The sequence below is a fragment of the Dipodomys merriami genome, unplaced genomic scaffold (assembly GCF_024711535.1).
Source record: "Dipodomys merriami isolate MVZ:Mamm:240054 unplaced genomic scaffold, mDipMer1.0.p SCAF_412, whole genome shotgun sequence".
In the NCBI taxonomy this organism is placed as follows: Eukaryota; Metazoa; Chordata; class Mammalia; order Rodentia; family Heteromyidae; genus Dipodomys; species Dipodomys merriami.
The window spans coordinates 389,786-411,348 of record NW_027205738.1 but is presented as its reverse complement, the minus strand read 5'-3'; the positions used below and the strand labels follow the sequence as shown (position 1 = coordinate 411,348).

Genomic DNA, 21,563 nt, shown 5'->3' with positions numbered 1-21,563 from the left:
AACAGAGAATCTATTACATCTAACTACTCATTGTATCTCTAGGCAATTTATTGTCTTACAGAGTTTGTTAACTTTTTTGTTGTTGTTGGTGGTGGTGGTTGTGGGGGCTTGAACTCTGGGCTTGAATGCTGTCCCTGCACTCTTCAGTTCAAAGCACGTGCTCTACTGGTTAAGCCACAGCACCACTTCTGGTTTTCTAGTGGTTTATTGGAGATAAGAATGTCACTTTCCTGCCATGGCTGGCTTTGAACTGAGATCCTTGGATCTCAGCCACCTGAGTAGCTAGGATTATAGGTGTGAGCTACTGGCACCTGGCTCCCAGAGTTTGTTAACTTTTTGCCAAGAGTTTTTTTTTTTTTAAGCGAATTATTTTTGATGGAGTCCTGAGTACCCTAGGATGTACACAGCCTTGTACTTGTTAGACAGGTAATCTATCTACTTGAGCTATGCCCTGCTCCTTTTTGCCTAAGTTATCCTTCAAATAGGGCCTCATGTTTATATACAGATCAGCCTGGATCACAGTCCTCTTATGCCTCCCACATAGCTGGGATGAAAGACATGTGCCATTGTACCTAACTTCTTATTGGCTGAAATGGGGTCTCATCAACATTTTGTCTGGACTGAACCACAATCCTCCCAAAAGACATCTTGTTAAGACACATATGAGCCATCACACTCAACCTTTGGCCATACTGTATGTTAATTTTTAGGTAGTATAAATTTAATGTATGGTAATAAGTATGTGGTTCTAATGTGTGACAGTCAACTCTTTTTCTACATAAGACCTTAAGAAAATTGCCCTCTTCATATTGCTTTCTTGAAATAGTGGATGGAATTTTTCTAGTTCACCTATCACAAACATGATACCTGTTCTGGCTCTCAGATTCAAGTGTGTGTCAGTTCCAGTTCCCATCACATTAGCCTGAGGCCTTCTCTCCTGCCTCTTAAAGTATCAAGTCCCTCAGTATTGCATCAATATTCCCAGTTGCAGATCTGGCTTTGTTTCCTCTTCCTGGCTGGCACTTGAGGATTTTTTGCTTTCAAACTCAGCTCAGACTTTTTTTTTTTTTGTGCTAGGATTTGAACTCAGGACCTGGGTGTTACCCCTGAGCTTTTTGGTCAAAGCTAACACTCTATCACTTGAGCCACAGCTCCACTTCCAGCTGGAGATAAGAGTCTCACAAACTTTCCTGCCCAGGCTAGGTTCAAACCACAAACCTCAGATTACAAGCATGAACCACTGGTACCTGGCTAGTAGAGACTTTTTTTTTTTTTTTTTTGTCGGTCGTGGGCCTTGAACTCTGGGCCTGGGCGCTGTCCCTCAGCTCTCCAGCTCAAGGCGAGCGCTCTACCACTTGAGCTACAGCGCCACTTCCGGTTTTCTGGTGGTTTATTGGAGATAGGAGTCTCACTGTCTTTCCTGCCCGGGCTGGCTTTGAACCGCGATCCTCAGATCTCAGCCTCCTGAGTAGCTAGGATTACAGGCGTGAGCCACCAGCGCCCGGCAGTAGAGACTTTTATATAACATTTCTACATGGTTGTAATTGAGTTAGAGATGCCATATCAGATCATATTAATTAGAACTACAGAAGTCCAAACTCTTTAGTATGGTATAGAAGACCTATGACTTGGCTCTGACAATCCTTTTTGGTCTCATCTTTTTGCTCTTAAATGGGAACTACCTAAATGAGTCACAAAATTTCAGACCCTTTGCCTACACATGCCCTTGCTCTGCCTGATAACTATCTGTTTTTTTAAGACTCTTTATAAAAATCACCTCTGCTAGCCTTTCTTGCCTCTCTCCTACCACATTTGACCAATTTGCCTTCTGAGTCCTTTTACAACCTGTATAGGCTCCTTGCTATTGCTACATCTATGTTTTCTGCATATACTAACCAACCCAACTATCTTTCTCACCTGACTGAGTAACTCAAGAGTAGGTTCAACCAGTTATTTGCCTATTTATTTTCTATGCTCAACATAGAATAAGTGTATCTGATTCAAACTATTTTTTGTGTGCCAGTCCTGGGGCTTGAACTCAGGGACTGGGCATTGCTCAAGGCTAAGTGCTCTACCACTTTGAGTGACAGCTCATCTTCTAGCTTTTGGTGGTTTATTGGAGTCTCACAGCCTTTCCTGCCCAAACTGGGTTTGAACCCTGATCCTCAGATCTCAGCCCCTTAGTAGCTAGGATTACAGGTGCAGTGGCTCAGCCACCAGCATCTCACTTGAACTAAATTATAGTTTTCAGAGCTGAAATTTTAGGACAGAAAAAGTCGGAGAACAAAAGAAATCCATTTCTATCAAAGAATACCTCCTTGCCAGATACCGGTAGCTCACACCTGTAAAAAAAAAGCATTTCAGAAATGAAAGAACATAAGGCAAATGGACACAAATTGTCAATGTTGGGAACTAAAATGAGTAGAAAAAGTTATCTACAGAAAGAAGACATACCTTTCATCTGGTCTTATACTTGGGGGTACCTAGAATATGAGGTTTCACAAAAACACAGATCAAAGTGGTACAGTGCCATGACTGACCTCCCCATCCTCCAAAAAATAATCAGGGAAAACAATCCACTCATAAGTAATAATATGATACTATTCCACTGTGGGGGTAGGACAGGAGACAACACATTCAATCCTATGACGGAAAAAAGGTTCATAGAACAGTCAGAAATGCTGAACCTGGAAGAACTGTCCACCTAAAAGAATTAGCATATTCTAGGATCCTTTTTATTTTTGTGGTATTGAGATTTGAACTCAGGGTACTGAACTTAGGAGGTAGGCCCTCTGCCATTCAAGTTACATCTCCAATCCTTTGTACTTTACTTGTTTTTCAGACAGCCTCATGTTTTTGCCTGGGCCAGCCTGGACTGCAATCTTCCACCTAAGGCCTCTTGCATAGCTGAGATTACAAACACAAGCCACCACACAGCTTTTTTAGTTGAGATAGGGTCTTGCTAAATTTTTGCCTGGCTGTCCTTGAATCATGATCCTTATCCAAGAAGCTGAGATTACAGGCATAACCCTTTATTCTAGGACATCTTTAAAAAAAAAAATCAACCAGAAAAAAAGATCACTTCTAGATTGGCATGGTAGGACATATCTGAAATCCAGTACTCATAAAGTTGAGGTACAAGGATCCTAACCTAAGTTCAAGACTAGACTGTGCTAAAAAGTGATACTTTGACTCTAAAATTAAAAAAAAATCACTTCCCCTTTAAGGAATAAGAACAGATTAACCGAATTAACCTTTACCATTTAAATGTACTCTACATGAGCTCTATTGAGATCACTTTTATTGACTGTGATAAGGCTACACGGAATTACTTGTAATGCACTGATAACAGAAGTACAATGGTCCTAATAGTCTAAGATCCTTTACATCTCAGCCTGGCAGTCAGAAATCTACATTTTGTGGGGGTAAGTTTGAGCATAGTGCATGCATGCATGCATGCATGTATGTGTATAAATGTCACAATTGCCCCACCTTGTACAATCAATATATGCTAATAATAAATCTTAAAAATAAGTCTCCAGGGCTGGGAAGATGGCTCAGTGGTAGAGTGCTTGCCTTGCATGCATGAGGCCCTGGGTTCGATTCCTAGGCACCACATAAGCAGAAAATGCTGGAAGTGAGGCTATGGCTCAAGTGGTAAAGGGCTAGCATTAGCTGAAGAGCTGAGGGACAGCACCCAGGCCCAGAGTTCAGGCCCCATGACCGACAAAAAAAATAGAAAATAAAATAAATCTCTATCTTTTTTTGTTCTTTATAGGACAGATTATGGATTTAGATTACTAGTTCAAGTCCAAACTATGCCAGTATAAGCTGCATGACTTTAGTCAAGTTACTTAATCTCTTATTCTTCAGCTATAAAATGTCCATAACAAACTCATGTATTTCATAGCTATTATTAAGATTTAGAGTTAATATACATAAGCATGGTGGTTCACACCTATAATCCTAGTACTTGAGAGGTTAAAGCAGAAGGACTATGGGTTTGAGGCCAGCCTGGGGTGATATACACATACAAAAACACACATACAATTGAAGAGTTAAGACATGTGAAGCACTAGCACATGCCTTCCTTGTCCATAGAACTGGACTCAGTGTTAGTAGCAATCATTACTGCCTCCATTATCATTATCATTATCAGTTTGAGTTTTACTACATAAGCCTCTCCTTTTTTGTAAACAAGGAAACTTTTTACTGCATGTCAGCTTTTATAAATACACATTTATTTAGTTAGTCCTCATAAAAATTCTTCAGGTAGCCAGGCTCTAATGGCTCACGCTTGTACTCCTAGCTATTCAGGAGGTTGAGATCTGAGGATCACAGTTCAAAGCCAGCCCAAATAGAAATGTCTGTGAGACTCTTAATCTCCAATTAATCACCAGAAAACCAGAAGTGGTGCTGTGATCCAAAATGGTAGAGTGCTAGCCTTGAGTAAAAAAGCACCCAAACCTTGAGTTCAAGCCTCACATCTGACCAAAAAAAAATTCAGGTAAGGTATATGAGGTATCATTCCTGATATTCATGAGGAAAAGACAGCTTTAACAGTCAGCAGATTTGTGGCATTAAAACACAATGCTAAGCATAGTGTGGTGATATAGGCCTATAATCCCATTAGCTTGGGTGGTTGATATAGGAGGATTATGGGTCTGAGGCTACCCTGAGATTCATGGAAAGACCCTGTCTGAAAACAAATAAACCAAAAACCAAACCCAAACATAGTGAGAATGAGTAACTTAAATGTATACATTCAATACAATTTGGTTTTGTTTGCATGTATGTGCGTGTATATGTGTTGGAATTTGAACTTAAACTCAGTATTGTGTTTTATGGGTTTTTTTTGGGGGGGAGGCAGTCTTGGGGCTTGAACTCAGGGCCTGGGCGCTGTCTCTGAACATTTTCACTCAAGGCTAGCACTCTACTACTTTGAGTCACAGAGCCACTTTGAGTCACAGAGCCATTTTGAATCAAAGAGCCACTTCTGCTTTTCTAAGGGTTAACTAGAGACCAGAGTTTCATGGCCATGCCTGCCTGGGCTGGCTTTGAACAGTGATCCTCAGATCTCAGCCTCCTGAGTAACTAGAATTATAGGTGTGAGCCACTGGTACCCTGGATTTTTTTTTCTTATGCTGGAGTTCTACCACTTGAGAAGTGCCTCTGGTCTGGCATTTTGCTGGTTAACTAAAGATAAGAGTATCTCAGATTTTCCCGTGCAGGTTGGTTTTGAACAATGATAATCAAATCTCAGCCTCCTGAGTAGTTAGGATTACAGGTGCCTAACACAACTTGCCACTATATATACATAAGTAAAAAGTTAACAGAATAGCAAGTACTACTCATCAAATGGTATGTTATAGCTTTCTGCTACCTAACCAAACTGCCACACAGCCTCTGACCACTAATTCCCTGAGCTCTCTTCTCTACTGTCTACATGACAATTCTGCAATAAATTACAATAATTTGCTGGTGGTTCATGCCTGTAATCCTAGCTATTCAGGAGACTGAGATCTCAGGATCACAGCTCAATGCCAGCCGGGCAAGAAGGGCCATGAAACCCCATCTCCAATTAACCACCATAAACCAGAAGTGGTACTGTGGCTCAAAGTGGTGGAGCACTAATCTTGAGCAAAAGAAACTCTGGAACAGCACCCAGGCCCTGAGTTCAAGCCCCATGACGAACAAAAAATAATAACAACAATTTGTATCATTATTAATTTCTTGTATTCAGATCCTTTGTAGGAAGTCCCAACAGGTCTTAAACTTTGATCTTTAATTTCTCCTATGTTCCCTATAGGACTTAGCATAATTCTGGGCACAGAGTTGTTTCAAAGTAGTGTGTGTGTGTGTGTGTGTGTGTGTGTGTGTGTGTGTGTGTGTGTGTGTGTGTGTGTGTGTGTGTGTGTGTGTGTGTATCATATATATTCTTTATACATATATATCATATATATATATATATATATATATATAGAGAGAGAGAGAGAGAGAGAGAGAGAGAGAGAATAGTTTACTATCAAAACACCAAGGGTAGGTGCAGTGGCTCACACCTATAATACTTGCAACTTGGAAGGCTGAGATCAAGAAATCATGGTTCAAGGTCAGCCTAGGCAAAAAAAATGTCAAATCCCTTCTTGACCAATAACTGGGTCTAATGGCACACACACACAATTGTACACCAGCTATGTGGGACGTTAAATTTGGAACTCTGTTGCTCTAGGCCAGCCAGGGCAAAAAAAAAACCTTGTGAGATTTCATCTCAACAGAAAGAAGCTGAGTGTGGTGTTATACATCTGTCATCTTAGCTACCTCAGAAGAATACTGTCTAGACTCAGGCCTGAAAATAAAGTGAGACCTTAAACTCAAATGGTATAAAAAAGGGCTGGAGGCCTGGCTTAGCTTGAGATCCTGAGTTCAAACTAAAGAACCACACACAAAAAATTAAATGTACATGCCAAAATAAGGGATGATACTGTTTATTCAATAGATTTCACTTACAATGTAGCAGGCACTACATTAAGTTCTGGAGCAGAATTAGAACATAATAAGATACTATAGTCCCAGGCCTCAAGAGCCTATAGTGGATCTCAGACAGCTACAGGTAATCGCATTATTATCATACACTGATAAGTGCTATTTCAGATATTTGAATTAAATGTTAAGACAATAGTGAAGAGGGAAGGATTCAGTCCCCACAAAGAACGCAGAAGGTATTTCAAAATTCACTAACTTATATGTGCCAGGTCTAGGACACAGATGTAAATAAAATACTCAAGGGTCTCTATACCCATGGTCATATAATAATCTAGGATTCCGAGGTGAAGTGGTTCTGGTACGTTGACAAATGTGTAAGAAAGCTCTCTATAAAAAGAAAGAGAAAGGCTTTTCAGGAAAAGTGATCAAAAGAATCCTCAGGACAAACAACAACAACAAAATAATCTAGTTTACATAGTAAGAAATGGGATATAACCAGAATGCTTTCACATAAATAGGGAGCTACAAGGATAAAGCATATTTGGGCAGAATAGGAGAGGCCTCATATCCCATGCCAAAGCTTTATTTAGAAAAATATATTGTGGCCTATTGTGTGCCAAGTTTTATGCCAGGTACAAGGAACACAAAACCATTAAGGTACAGTTTTTCAGGAAGCCCAGTCATATTTAAAAAAAAACTGTAATGAAGTATAAATTGGTGTAATGTGAGGGAAATGTTTAAGATATTAGGATGGCTCAGGGAAGAACCAGCCTCAGGTTAGACTGGCTGTATTTCAGAGAGAAGAGTAGTTTGGCTTCATAGACTCTTGAACTAGGTCATGGGTGATAAACAGTATTTCATAAAGCAATGTTAACAACAATGATAGCAAATACTTACATAGTACTTGGCATGTACCAGAACATTTTATAAATATTGCTTCATTTAAACCTCATAGCACATTATAAAACAGGTGTTATTAGTCTCATTTTATAGATGAGGACTCAGAGATGTAAAATAACTTACCCAAGGTCATAAAGGCAGAATTGGATTTTAACACAAACAGTTTGGGCTCATGTTAAAATTAAGAACTCAGGGTCTGTGTTCTAAAGTACTAGTGATTTTACCTTCATGGCATTAAGTAGGGTAAGGGCACTCATGACAAACAGGATCCTATCTGAAAGTTACAGATATATCAAAGGGAACCTCATAGGGAATATAGTTCACTGGTAGAGCAATTGTTAGCATGCAGGAGGCCCTGAGTTTGATCTCCAGCACTGCCCACTTATTTCCTCCCTACGTCCCACAAATAAAAAGAACATAATCATCTTTGTTGAATTCCAAGTTGCTGATAATTGGTGGAGCGTAAATAGTAAGATTAGGAGGAGATGATACAGGCAGGTGACAGGTAGGAGAAGGTACAGGGTGCCTTATGGTAACATGTGGTCTTTATTGACAAGAAGAAATTACCAAACGAGGGCTGGGAAGGTGGCTTAATGGTAGAGTGCTTGCCTTGCATGCATGAGGCCCTGGGTTCGATTCCTAGGTACCACATAAGCAGAAAAAAAAAAGCTGGAAGTGGCGCTTTGGCTCAAGTGGTAGAACGCTAGCCTTGAGCTGAAGAGCTGAGGGACAGTGCCCAGGCCCAGAGTTCAGGCCCACAACCGGACTCAAAAAAAAAGAAAAGAAAAAGAAATTACCAAATGACTAGGCATGGAAGTAATCAAAGTAGATTTTCTTTTTTTTTTTTGGTCCGTCGTGGGGCTTGAACTATGGGCTGGACACTGTCCTCAGCTCTACAGCTCAAGGCCAATGTTCAACCACTTGAGCTACTTCCAGTTTTCTGAGTGGCTTATTGGAGATAAGAGTCTCATGGCCTTTCCTACCCCAGCTGGCTTTGAACCATCACCTTCAGATCTCAGATCTCAGCCTCCTGGAGTAGTTAGGATTACAGGTGTGAGCAACCATGCCTGGCTCAGAGTAGATTTTATTTTATGACTGAGACAAACTTCTCCAGCACAAGCATGGAGAAGAGACCAACAGGGGATGCCAAGGTCAGGAAGACAAAATAGCAGACTATAGACAGCTGAAAAACCTGAATGTGTACTATGAAGTCACAGTACTGAAAGACTAGGAGAAACTTTAAAGATCCTCTAGCATTCATTAGGTCTCAACCAAGGGTTGCTTGGAAATGAAGGAACCTCAATGGGAGGTGCTATTTACATTTAGTCAGGATGTTAAACATCCTATAATTTCAGGATAGCTTCAGTAATTTAGGATTCTCTTGCTCCAAATGACAATTGTACCATTTGTAGATATACTACAGTAGCTCAACTTTCACATTTTGAGAAGAATGTCTTGTTTAAGATGACCAGTTGCACAGTTGGACCTTGAGTCTAGGGCTTCTGTTCATAGCTAATTAATGCTTTCTAAATGGATCTATAAACCCCCTGGGGGGCAAGGGCTCATGCCTGTAATCCTAACTACTAAGGAGGCTGAGATCTGAGGATCATGGTTCAAAGGCAGCCCAGACAGGAAAGGCTGTAAGACTCTTATCTCCAATAAACCACTCAGAAAACCAGAAGTGTCTCAAATGGCAGCCTGCTAGCCTTGAGTTGGAGAGCTGAGGAACAGGGCCAGGCCCAGAGTTCAAGCCTCATGACCAAAAAAAAAAAAAAAAAGGATCTGTAAACCTGAGAGCTGTCCAAAAAAGGAGTCTCACAGTATTTAAGTCAAGTCCTCAGGATACTACATTGCTATCAGGGCTTTGGCACATTGTTTCTAACCCCACATCCTCTTTCACTGTCAGAGATTTAGATTGGAGGTACAGGTTTGATAGTCTTCTTGCATAGAAAGCCTTGAGATGGAAAAGACCCCCAGGCCAAATACTTTATGGACTACTGGGTGACAGAATACTGGAATGTGCAAAAGTTAGAAATCTAGTGAAGAAACAGGAACCAATAAAAGGAAACTGAGTCAGACATATGGGATAAGTAGCTCAAGATAAAAAAGGGACTAACTGCAAGTTGTTTGTGTTTAGATAATAATTACTGAATCATTTATAATGTATCCATGTTAACTGATTCTGCATATATATATATATGTATACACAGTGCTTCTTCAATGCGAACAAAAATCAAAAGTATAAAAAAGGGATAAAAAAGGGACTAACTGCAAGTTGTTTGTGTTTAGATAATAATTACTGAATCATTTATAATGTATCCATGTTAACTGATTCTGCATATATATATATGTATACACAGTGCTTCTTCAATACGAACAAAAATCAAAAGTATAAGGAATATGAAGAAACAAGACAACATGATTTCCAAAATTCAACAACTTTGTAACAAACACTACTGACAGTGAGGGAAATAAAAATCACAATTTTAAAAAGTGATTATAAGAATGATCAGTAAAGGGACTGGGAAGGTGGCTCAGTGGTAGAGCGCTTGCCTTGCATGCATGAGGCCCTGGGTTCGATTCCACATAAGCAAAAAGAAAAAAGCCAGAAGTGGTACTGTGGCTCAAGTGGTAGAGTGCTAGCCTTGAGCTGAAGAGCTGAGGGACAGCGCCCAGGCCCAGAGTTCAGGCCCCATGACCAGACCCAAAAAAAAAAAAAAAAAAAAAAAAAAGAATGATCAGTAAAGACTATGCACCAGTGCTCATATCTGTAATCCTAGCCACTTAAGAGGCTGAGATCTAAGGATTGCAGTTTGAGGCCAGCCTTGGCAGGAAAGTCTGTTAGACTCTTATTAGCCATCAAAAAAAGCAGGAAATCAAACTGTGGCTTAAGTTGTACAGCACTATCCTTGAGCAAAACAGCTCAGGGACAGCACCCATGCCCTTAGTGCCTCAGGACCAACACCACACACACCCACACCCACACCCACACCCACACACACACACACACACTCATGAATAACATGCCTGAATTCCAAAAAACTCAAACAACTAAACAAAACAAAGAAGACACAGTAAGATATAATAGAAGAATTCAATAAAGATAGAGAAATTCTGGGAAAGAAATCAAATTGAAATTATGGAAACAAAAAGCTCAATAAGCCAAACGAAAACTCAGTTAAAAGCCTTTCCAGTTTGGGTGCTGGTGGCTCACACCTGTAATCTCAGGAGGCTGAGACCTGGGGATCACAGCTTGAAGGCAGTCTGGGCAAAAAAGTTCTGTGAAATTTATTGCCAATTATGTATGGCTCAAATAGTACATAGAATGCCAGCCTTGAGTAAAAAAGCCAAGCAAAAACATGATGCCCTGAGTTCAAGTCCCAAACTGGCACTAAATTAATTACTTAAATAAAAATCACACACATCTCTGGGAGCTAGAACAAATTAAAGACAGAATACCAGGGTTTGAAGACCAAGTAGATAGATTAGAGCATGCAGACAAAGATAAGAAATATAAAAACTAAAGAAATATGAATAGAATATGAAAGACCTCTGGCTTACTATTGGAAGACCGAACTTACAAATCATAAGTATATCAGAAAGAAAACAGGCACAAGTCATAGGCATAGAAAACACCAAATAAAGGATAGTAGAAAACTTAAATCTTAATATGGTAGTCCTCCAGGTACAAGAAAGCTTTTAGAACTCAAAAAAAGATCAGAGGGGCTGGGAAGATGGCTCAGTGGTAGAGTGCTTGCCTTGCATGCCTGAGGCCCTGGGTTCGATTCCTCAGCACCACATAAGCAAAAAAGGAAAAAAGCCGGAGGTGGCGCTGTGGCTCAAGTGGTAGAGCGCTAGCCTTGAGCTGAAGAGCTGAGGGACAGCGCCCAAGCCCAGAGTTCAGGCCCCACTACCGGACCCAAAAAAAAAAAAAAAATCAGAAAAGAACCTCTCCAAGACATATTATAGTTAAAACATTTAGGCATACAGAATAAGAAAAGAACATTGAGGGGTTGGAGAGTTAACTCAGTGAAAGAATACTGAGTTGTGTCCTCAGCTCTGAAAAACAACAACAACAACAACAACAACAACAACAACACTGGAAACTGCAAAAGAAATATGCCAAATACTCCTATCAGAATAAAAGCAGATTTCTCAACAGAAACTTTAAAAGCAAGAATGGCATGGAATAATGTATTTCAAACCCTGAAAGGAAATAAATGCGCGCGCACACACACACACACACACACACACACACACACACACACACTCTCTCTCTCTCTCTCTCTCTCTCTCTCTCTCTCTCTTAAAAAAAATAATTGAATGATAATGGTCTCAATTCTCCAATCAAAATTCAGACTGGCAAACCGGACTAAAAAACAAGACCCAATCATTTGTTCCTTATAAGAAATGTACCTAGCCAGGTGCAGGTGGCTCACATCTATAATCCTAGCTACTCAGGAGACTGAGATCTGAGGGCCGGGCAGGAAAGTTTGTGAGACTCTTATCTCCAATAAACCACAGAAAATTGGAAGTGGTTGCTGTAGCTCAAGTGGTAGAGTGCTAGCCTTGAGCTGAAGAGCTCAGGGACAGCGCCCAGGCCCCGAGTTCAAGCCCCATGACCACCACCACCAACAACAACAAAAAGAAATGTATCTAATTCGCAAAGACAAACCCAGGTTTAAAGGGATAGGATAGAAAAAGATTATCCCAGCAGATGGAATCCAAAGACAAACATGAGTAGTTATACACGTATTCAACAAAGCAGACTTCAGCTAAAATTAGAAGAGACAAAAAAAAGTCACTTCATAAAGAGAACAATCTATCAGGAGGACATAACAATTGTAAGCATACAGATATACTGGATTTCATAAAACACACATTCCTGGCCACAAAAGCACCAGTAGAAGCCAGGTACAGTGGCTCATGCCTGTAATGTTAGACACTCAAGAGGCAGAGATCAAGACTGCCAGGTCAACCAGGGCAAACAGCAAGACTCCACCTCAAATCAATTAAAAAGTGCAGTGACATGTGCCAGTCAAACCAGCTATATGGGAAGCATAAACAGCCGGATTACACTCTAGGAGAGCTTAGACATAAAAACAAAACCCTACTGGAAAAATAAGGCAAAAGGGCTGGGTAAATGGCTCAAATGGTAGATTTCTTTATTGGCCAACTCAAAGCCCTGAGTTCAAACCCCAGTATTAGCAAGAGAAAGAAAAGTACAGACTGATTTCCAACATAATAAGAGTGAATGACTTTAATACTATATCCTTTATTAATAGATTGGTCACTCAGAACCACCCCACCCCCCAAAAAAACAAGGAAACATCAGAATCAAGCAAAACTATCTTTCTCAGTCCATGGAACTGTCTCCAAAATAGATCATATATTGAGACATAAATCAAGTTTTAACAAGTACCAGAAAATTGACACAACTTCTTGCATTTTATCAGAGTACAATGGAATAAAAGTAGAAATCAGTAACAAGAAAAGTTACAGAAAATATTTAAACACATCAAGACTGAACAATATACTTTTAGTTTATGGTTGGGTTTTTGTTGTTGTTTTTTTTAATTCTTTCTTTAAAGCCCATGATTCTTTGGGAAGTGATACGAGATTGGTAGCCAGGAGTCAGGAGGCAATTCCCAAAGTCTCCGTAACAACCATAAAGACAAAAGGCTCCAGCTTGGCCCACCCCCATTCACTTTTGGTACCTACATATGAAATGTTCACATCCAAAAAATGGGGTAAACGTGCTAGAGGCTTTTTTTTTTTATCACAGCCCCCCTTTCCCAAGAGTTTCTAACTGCCAGGAAGAGAGAATGAATGCTCTCATGAGCGTATTTCTTTTTCTAAACAACTCCATCAGACATTAGGAGCAGCCATCTCTCAGAGGTAAGGGGACAATGGCTTATGATTCTCCATGTCTCATTGTACATTACAATTACAGAGCATTCCTGTGAGAGGTAGCAGAAGGTCTGGCACAGGCTCTAGCTTTATGATTTTAGAATACAGTTGCAACACATCACACCTGTCAGAAGAATTTGTGTGTCACTGAGAGAAGAAAAGCTCAACCTCGGCGCAGCGAGGCTGCTCGGGAAGATGGCTTGAAGTGAACAATACACTTTTTTTTTTTTTCTGGTCATGGGGCTTGAACTCTGGGCCATGGCGCTGTCCCTCAGCTCTTCACATCAAGGCTAGCTAGCTCTCTACTACTTGAGCCACAGCGCCACTTCCAGCTTTTTCTGTTTATGTGGTGCTGAGTAATTGAACCCAGGGCCTCATGCATGCAAGGAAAGCATTCTACCACTGAACCACCTTCCCAGCCCAAACAATAAACGTTTGAAGTATCACTGCACTAGGTCATCAAAGAAATAAGATGGAAGGCCAGGTGGCGGTGGCTCACTCCTGTAATCCTAGCTACTGAGGAGGCTGAGATCTGAGGATCACAGTTCAAAGCCAGCCCAGGCAGGAAAGATCCTGTGAGACTCTTATCTCCAATTAACCACCAGAAAACTGGAAGTGGTGCTGTGGCTCAAGTGGAAGAGTTCTCGCCTTGAGCTAAAGAGCTCAGGGACAGTGCCTAGGCCCAGAGTTCAAGCCCATGACTGACAAAAAAAAGGGGGGGGGGATTAAATTCCTAGAATAAAAACACAGTTTACCAGAAATTATGGGGCACGGCAAAAACAAGAGTGAGAAGTTTATAGCTATGAGTGACTATGTTAAAAAAAACCGAAGGGATCTCAAATAAATAACCTATGTGTCTTAAACTCCTAGAAAACAAGAATAAGCCAAACCCCAAAGTAGCAGACAGGAAAGGGAGAATCAATTAAATGGAGACTAAAAATAATAAATAGGCATCAATTAATCCATGAAACAAAAATTGGTTTAAAACAAAACCAAACCACAAAATTGACAAGACCTTAGCCAACTAAGGAACATGAACTAAAAGAAGATCCATATTAATAAAATTCAAGATGAAAAAGGAGATATCACAACAAATATCAATGAAATTCACAAAATCACTAGGGCATACTTTCAAAGTATATTCTAATGAACTGGAAAAATCTAGAAGAAACATTAATTTCTAGATGCATATGAACTACCAAAATTGAACCAAAATGGATATAAACCACTTAAAACATTTATCACAAGGACAGAACTAAAGCAGCAACAAATAATCCCTTAAGGATGGAGTTTGAGTTCAAAGCCAGCCTGGGCAGTAAAGTCTACAAGACTCCATTTCCAATTAACCTGCAAAAAGCCAAGCTGACATTAGAAAGAATAATATTGCCATTTGCAGGGAAATGGATGGACCTCGAACAAATCATGTTAAGTGAGATAACCAAGCTCAAAGAGACAAATGGCACACATGTGGAAGCTAGATCTAAAATACACTGGGACACGATAAATTATATAGGAATCTAGTCATTCACAAAAAGTGAGACTAAACGAGGATATGTTTAGGGGAGGAACACAAAGGCACAATGTCTATGTGCTTCTGATCATATAAAATAATATTTATTGAAATGAACTCCAGGAAATATAAACAAGAGGGTTGTTCTTTGTGGATTGTGTTTCCTTTTCTTTTTGTCTTGCTTGTTAATTTATCTGACTTTGGGAGGAAAGGGGGGGGGGGCACAGAAATGGAGGGAGAAAGCATAAACAAATGCAGCAGTACTAATGAGACACTACCTAGATAAAATGGTAGAGTGGGCGCTGGGAAGGTAACTCAGTGGTAGAGTGCTTGCCTTGCATGCATGAGGCCCTGGGTTCGATTCCACAGCACCACATAAGCAGAAAAAGCCAGAAATGGTGCTGTGGCTCAAGTGGTAGAGCTCTAGCCTTGAGCTAAAGAGCACCCATGCCCAGAGTTCAGGCCCCATGGCCAACAACAACAAAAAAGGTGGAGTGGCAGCCACAAGCAAGCAAGCTCATTGAGAGCTCAAAGCCCTGAGTTAAAGCCCTGATACAGCAAAAAAAAAACAAACAAAAAAAGCAAAGAATCCTTCAACAACAAAAGTCCAGAAATGGATGCATTCATTGTTGAATTCTACCAAATCTTCACAGAAGAACACTGAAATTAGTTCCTTAAACTAGTCTATAAATAGAAGGAAAAATGCTAACAAACATTCTGAGTATGACCAGACAGTATTACCCTGATACAATACCTAGACTAGAGAGACACACATTAAAAAAACTTCCTTGATGAACATGAGATAAAAAATTTTAAATGAAATACTTGAAAATTGAAAGTAATAACACATCAAAAAGATTATGCAAGCTGGGCACAGGCTAAGAATTGAGAATCATGGTTCAAAGTCAGCCCAGGGAGGAAAATCCAAGAGATTCTTCTCTCCAATTAACCATCATTAAACTAGAAGTAGAGCTGTGGCTCAAAGTTGTAGAGCACTACCCTTGAGCAAAGAGCTCAGGAACAGTGCCCAGGCTCTCAGGTCAAGCCCATGATTACACACACACACACACACACACACACACACACACACACACACACACACACACACACACACACACACACACACACACACACACACACACACACACACACGCACACGCACGCACACACGCACACACACACAAAGATTATACACAATGATCAAGCTGATATCATTCCAGAGACACAAGGAAGGTTCAAATACAATCAATAAATGTTATATAACACATAAAGTATTAAGAACAAAAATCATATTATCATCTCAATAGTGTAGAAAAAACCTTTTACAAAATCAAATATCCTTTCATGATAAAAACCTTGTACAAAAAGGAATAGAGGGAATGTACTGCAACATACTAAAGAGTATATAAGGGGCTGGGGGTTTAGCCCAGCGGAAGGGCACCCGCCCGGTGCGTGCAAGGCCCTGGGTTCGGTCCTCAGCCCTGGAAAAAAAAAAAAAAGGAAAAAAAAAAAGAAAAAGAAAAAAAAAAGAGTATATAAGACAAACTGTAGATGACATTATACTAAGCAGAGAAAAACTGAAATCATTTTCCACTAAAAGCAAGAATAAGAAATAGTGTCCACTCTCCCCAGTCTTATCAATATAGTACTAGAAATTCCAGCAGGAGCAGTAAGGCAAGAAAAATAAAAGGAATTCAAACAGAGAAGAAAGAAGTCATAAACAGTATCCCTATTTGCATATGATATGCTCCTATATGCAAAATACCATAAAGAGCCTATCAAAAATCCCCTCAATCTGATAAATATTATCAGAAATGTAGCAGGATATAAATTTAACATATAAAAATTAGCAGCTTTTATTTATACTAACAATGTAAAATATGAGAAAGAAATCAGGAAAATAATTCCATTCATGATTGCCAAAAAACAAACAACTGTTAACAACAAAACAAAATAAAATACCTAGGAATAGACTTAACCAAGCAAAGAGCGTCACAATGAAAATGACAAAACACTTTGTTTTGTATAAAAGTTTATCTGTTTTGGGCAGGATAGGGAAGCACAGAAACTGAGAGACCAAAGGTGAACCAACTCAGCAGTGAAACCCACTAGATACTATGTTGGAAATTAACTATACAATTTGGGGGGAAGTTGGGATGGAAAAACTGTTCAAAAGGAAATGTACTCATTACCTGATTTATGTAACTGTAACCCCTCTGGTACATCACCTTTACAATAAAATTTTTAAAAAAGAAAGAAAACGACAAAACTTTTAATTAAGAGTGAAACTGAAGACACTAGAAGACAGAAAGACCTTCCATGTTGATGGGTTGGCAGTATTAGTTTCATGAAAATGGGCTATATAACCAAAAGCAAACTACAAATTCAATGTAACTCACATCAAATCTCAATGTCAAAAATCAAAAATGTCAAAATCAGTCTTAACAGTCATATAAAAACATAAAAGATCCCAAATAGCAATAATAATCCTTAGCAAAAAGAGTAACATTGAAGGTATCTTAAAACTTGACTCTAAGTTACACTACAGGGCCATACTAACAAACTTAGTATGGCACTGGCACAAAAACTGACATGTAAAAATAAAGAAAAAAAACTTCAGATGGAGACCAATGGAACAGAGCAGAAGATCCAGAAAAAATTATACACAGATCCAGCCATCTGGTTTTCATCAAAGGTACTCAACACATACACTGGAGAAAAGACAACCTCTCCAACAAATGATTGTGGAAAAACTGCATATCCTCATACAGAAGACTAAACTAGGTCCCTAAATATCACCCTTTACAAAACAATTAATTCAAACTGAACTAAAGATCTAAATGCAAAATCTGAAACTTCTAAACTATTACAGAAAAATATAGGGGAAACCCTTGAAGACATAGGCCTTTCTGAATACTCCCATTGCTCAGAAACTTAGAAATGACAAATGAGATTTATAAAACAAAAAAACAAAAAACAACCAACAACGACAAAAAAACTTCTGTACAAACTAGGTACTGATGGCTCATACCTCGAATTCTAGCTACTGAAAAGGCTGAAATCATGACTGTGGTCAAAGCCAACTGGAGCAGGAAAGTCCAAAAGACTCTTAGCTCCAATTAGCCACCAAAAAGCTGGAAGTGGAACTGTGACTTAAATGGTAAGGTCTTAGCCTTGAGAAAAGAAAAGCTAAGAAGAGTGCCTAGACATTGAATTCAAGCTCTAGTACTGGCAAAAACAAGCAAACAAACAAACAAAATACTCTGTACAGCAAAGGAAATAATTACCAGAATTAAGAGACAACCTACAGGGGCTGGGAAGGTGGCTCAGTGGTAGAGCGCTTGCCTTGCATGCATGAGGCCCTGGGTTCGATTCCTCAGCACCACATAAGCAAAAAGAAAAAAAAGAGACAACCTACAGGGAAGAGGAATAACAAAATGATGAAATAAGGACACAGGATGACCCATTGCAACAATGATACTCACAAGACACTATGTTGGAAATGAACTTTACAATTTCTTAGGGGGGGGGAGGAGTGGGACAGATGGGGGAGGGAAGGGATAGTAGAAGAAAAACAAAGGAGGGGGTAACAATGTTCTACAAGAAATGTACTCATTAGGGCTGGGAATATGGCTTAGTGGTAGAGTGCTGCCTAGCATGCATGAAACCCTGGGTTCAATTCCTCAGAACCACATAAACAGAAAAAGCCAGAAGTGGTGCTGTGATTCAAGTGGTAAAGTGCTAGTCTTGAGCACAGAGAGGCTCAGGACAGTGCCAGGCCCTGATTTCAAGCCTCAGGACTGTCAAAAACAAATAAACAAACAGAAATGTACTCATTACTTTACTCATGTAACTGTAACCCCCTGTGCAGCATCCTTACAATAAAATAAAACTGAAAAGAAAAAGAACTGGGTGCTGGTGGCTCATGCCTGTAATCCTAGCTACTCAGGAGGCTGAGATCTGAGGATCACAGTTCAAAGCCAGCCGGGCAGGAAAGTCCATGAGACTTTTATCTCCAATAAACCACTCAGAAAACTGAAGTGGTGCTTCGGCTCAAGTGTAGTGTGCTAGCCTTGGGCTGAAGAGCTGAGGAACAGCACCTAAGCCCAGAGTTCAAGCCCCACAACCGACCAAAAAAAGAAAAAAAAGAAAAAAAAGACAAACTACAGCATGGAAGAAAATCTTTGTCAGCTACTCATCAGGAAAGAATTAATGTCCAGAATATATAAAGAGCTCTAAAAATTAAACATCAAAAAAGAACAATCCAATTAATGGTCAAATGAGTTGCAGACAGTTCTCAAAAGTAGAAATGGTTAATTAATACACACAGGAACATATACTTAGCCATTAAGGAAAAGCAAATAAAAACTACACTGAGATTCCATCTCATCCTAGTCAGAATGGCAGTCATTAAGAAAACAAATGCCAACTAATACTGGCAAAGACAGGAGTAGGTGAGCAATGTAAATTAGTGTAAGCCAATATGGAAATTTGTATGGTGGTTCAAAAAAAACACGGTATGATTTTGTTACACGACTGTTGCACATATATCCTAAAGAACGTAAGCTAGCACACACTAGAGATAACCACATTTTATAGCAGCACTATATTCACAAAAGACAAACTATGGAGTCATGAATAAAGAAAATGGGTATATATACAGAACCAAGTATTATGTAGCCCTAAAGAATTATATTGTTTGCAGGAAAAATAGCTAGAACTAGAGATCATGTTGAATGAAATGAGCCAGACTAAGAAAGACAAATATTACATGTTTTCTCATATTCTCTTATATGTCGAATCTACACTTTAAAATAAAAGAGTGGCATCAATGTAAAATGGAGACTGGAAGTGGGAACAGCGGGAGTGAGGAGGGTAAACAGAGAGGGTGAAGGGGATGTAAGATCATAGAAGCATTTTATTCTTTCTCTTGTATGAAAATAGAAGGAACCCTGTTTAAATCGGTTTTAAAAGGGGGGAAAGAGGATACAAAAGAGAAGGTGAATGTGATCCAAGTGTATTATATGCATGTATGGAAATATCACAATGAAAGCCTTTTGTATAACTAATGTACACTAATGAACATAATTAAAAGGGCTGGAGGCATGCCTTAAGTGGTAGTTGCCTAACAATCATGAATCCCTGGCCACCTAAGAATAATAATGAAAAGAAAAAGATACAGTTCCAGGTAGCAAAAGCCCACTGAGTCTCTTTCCCAGTCCCAAGTGTACCTGTGGAGGCTATGTGATAAGAGTTCTGGCCAATAAAAGTAGAATATCATTATTTAGCCTTACCAGTATGTACAGGGCCTATAGAATCTTTTATAGTTTGACGTTATTAAGAGATGAATTGTTTTTCAAAAATTTATAGTCTTGGTGGACCCACTGCAACAATGAGATGTACAAGATGTTATGTCGAAAAATGAACTTTACAATTTTGGCCAGGAAGAGGGGGTGAGTGGGGAAAGGAAGATAGGAAGGGATGGGAAGGGGAAACAAAGGAGGAGCCAACAACGCTTTATCAGAAATGTATTCATTACCTTGCCCGTGTAATTGTAACCCCTCTGTACGGTATTTACACACACACACACACACACACACACACACACACAATTTAGTCTCTACTTTCAGCAAGCAAACATTCCATAAAACCAGAGTGATTAAAAATTCTAGCAGAGGTGGGTGGTGGGGAAGGGAATTGATAAACAAAAGACACCCTGCACTGGTTATGAGGGAAACAGAAAGAGTAAATCAGATCTGTTTTCAGGGAGGGTGTAGCAAGAATTCAGTCTCCCATAATTAGTACCCTTGGTATCCCAATCCTCTGCACATTTCCTCTAGCCCAAATCCCCTCTCACCTTTAGAGATTCAATCGTAGCCTGCTTGTAAATCTTTCCTCCAGTACCTTTCTTCTGTGGGCTATTCTGGGTTCTAGGAGTTCGAATGACAAACTTATCCATTGTTAGGACTCCAACTATTTTCCCGTGCTTGCAGCGTATTCTGCTCAAGAAAGATGGAAGATTCTAAAATTTCACCAAGACTGTTGTGCTGTGTATTCCCCAAAATGACAGGACGGGGTTTTAAGGAAACATTCCTAAATTATGGCCACTCTTGGGTGGTATTAACAGGAGTAAGCTTTTCTATTGGGCTTGGGGGAACACTTCCTAAGCACTGAAAGTGTATACACTAGTCGTTCTACTTCTGGGTTAGGAGTTCCTAGCTTCCAGAAGTGCAGGGAAGTGCGGGGGGCGGGGGGCGGATGGGACTGGTTCACAGCCAGATCAGGCTCTAAACCTGACTTTAAAACCCTCTTCCACGCTTAGAATGGGCTGGGCAAGGTTAGGGGTTCCAGTGCGCTCCACGGAAGCTCAGTCCTAAAAGGTGCCCTTAGAACCCCAACAACCATCTTCACATCTCCGCGGTACAGCAGAGGCCCCAATCCATGTCAGATTATGGACCCAGATGGGAGAGAAGCACCATTAGCACTCCAGAGGCCCGAAAAGAGGCACCCCAAAACAACCCCACAGGGGACCCACCAGGAAAAACAGCCCTGGCAGCAACTAGGTCCCTGTATTCCTACAGGCTCCAGGCCATGAAGTCGGAAATATACACTTGGTTCCTCCCAAGGCCTAGTCTCAGGGTGGTTGCTTACGAGGGTCCTTCCGGGACCACGCTTCCCAGAACGCACCGCGAGACGCACACGCGGGAGGGCGACGCAGACCGATTTGCGTCATCCGAGGGCGACTCTCCGACGGCACCAG

At 40.1% G+C, this 21,563-nt stretch overlaps 1 protein-coding gene across 2 annotated transcripts in view; it reads right to left on the bottom strand.

Annotated features, from left to right (window-relative positions):
- LOC138807155 (transcription elongation factor A N-terminal and central domain-containing protein 2) overlaps positions 1–21,526 on the bottom strand; it is a 50,783-nt gene extending 29,257 nt beyond the window's left edge. Inside the window, exons 1-2 of one of the 2 annotated variants that reach the window (XM_069992754.1) lie at positions 21,455–21,526; positions 20,661–20,802 (exon numbers count right to left, since the gene is read on the bottom strand). In XM_069992754.1, the coding sequence (XP_069848855.1) occupies positions 20,661–20,762 (102 nt within the window). In that variant the 5' untranslated portion in view covers positions 20,763–20,802; positions 21,455–21,526. The other variant, XM_069992753.1, reaches the window with a different exon arrangement.
- Positions 21,527–21,563: the final 37 nt, after the last annotated feature.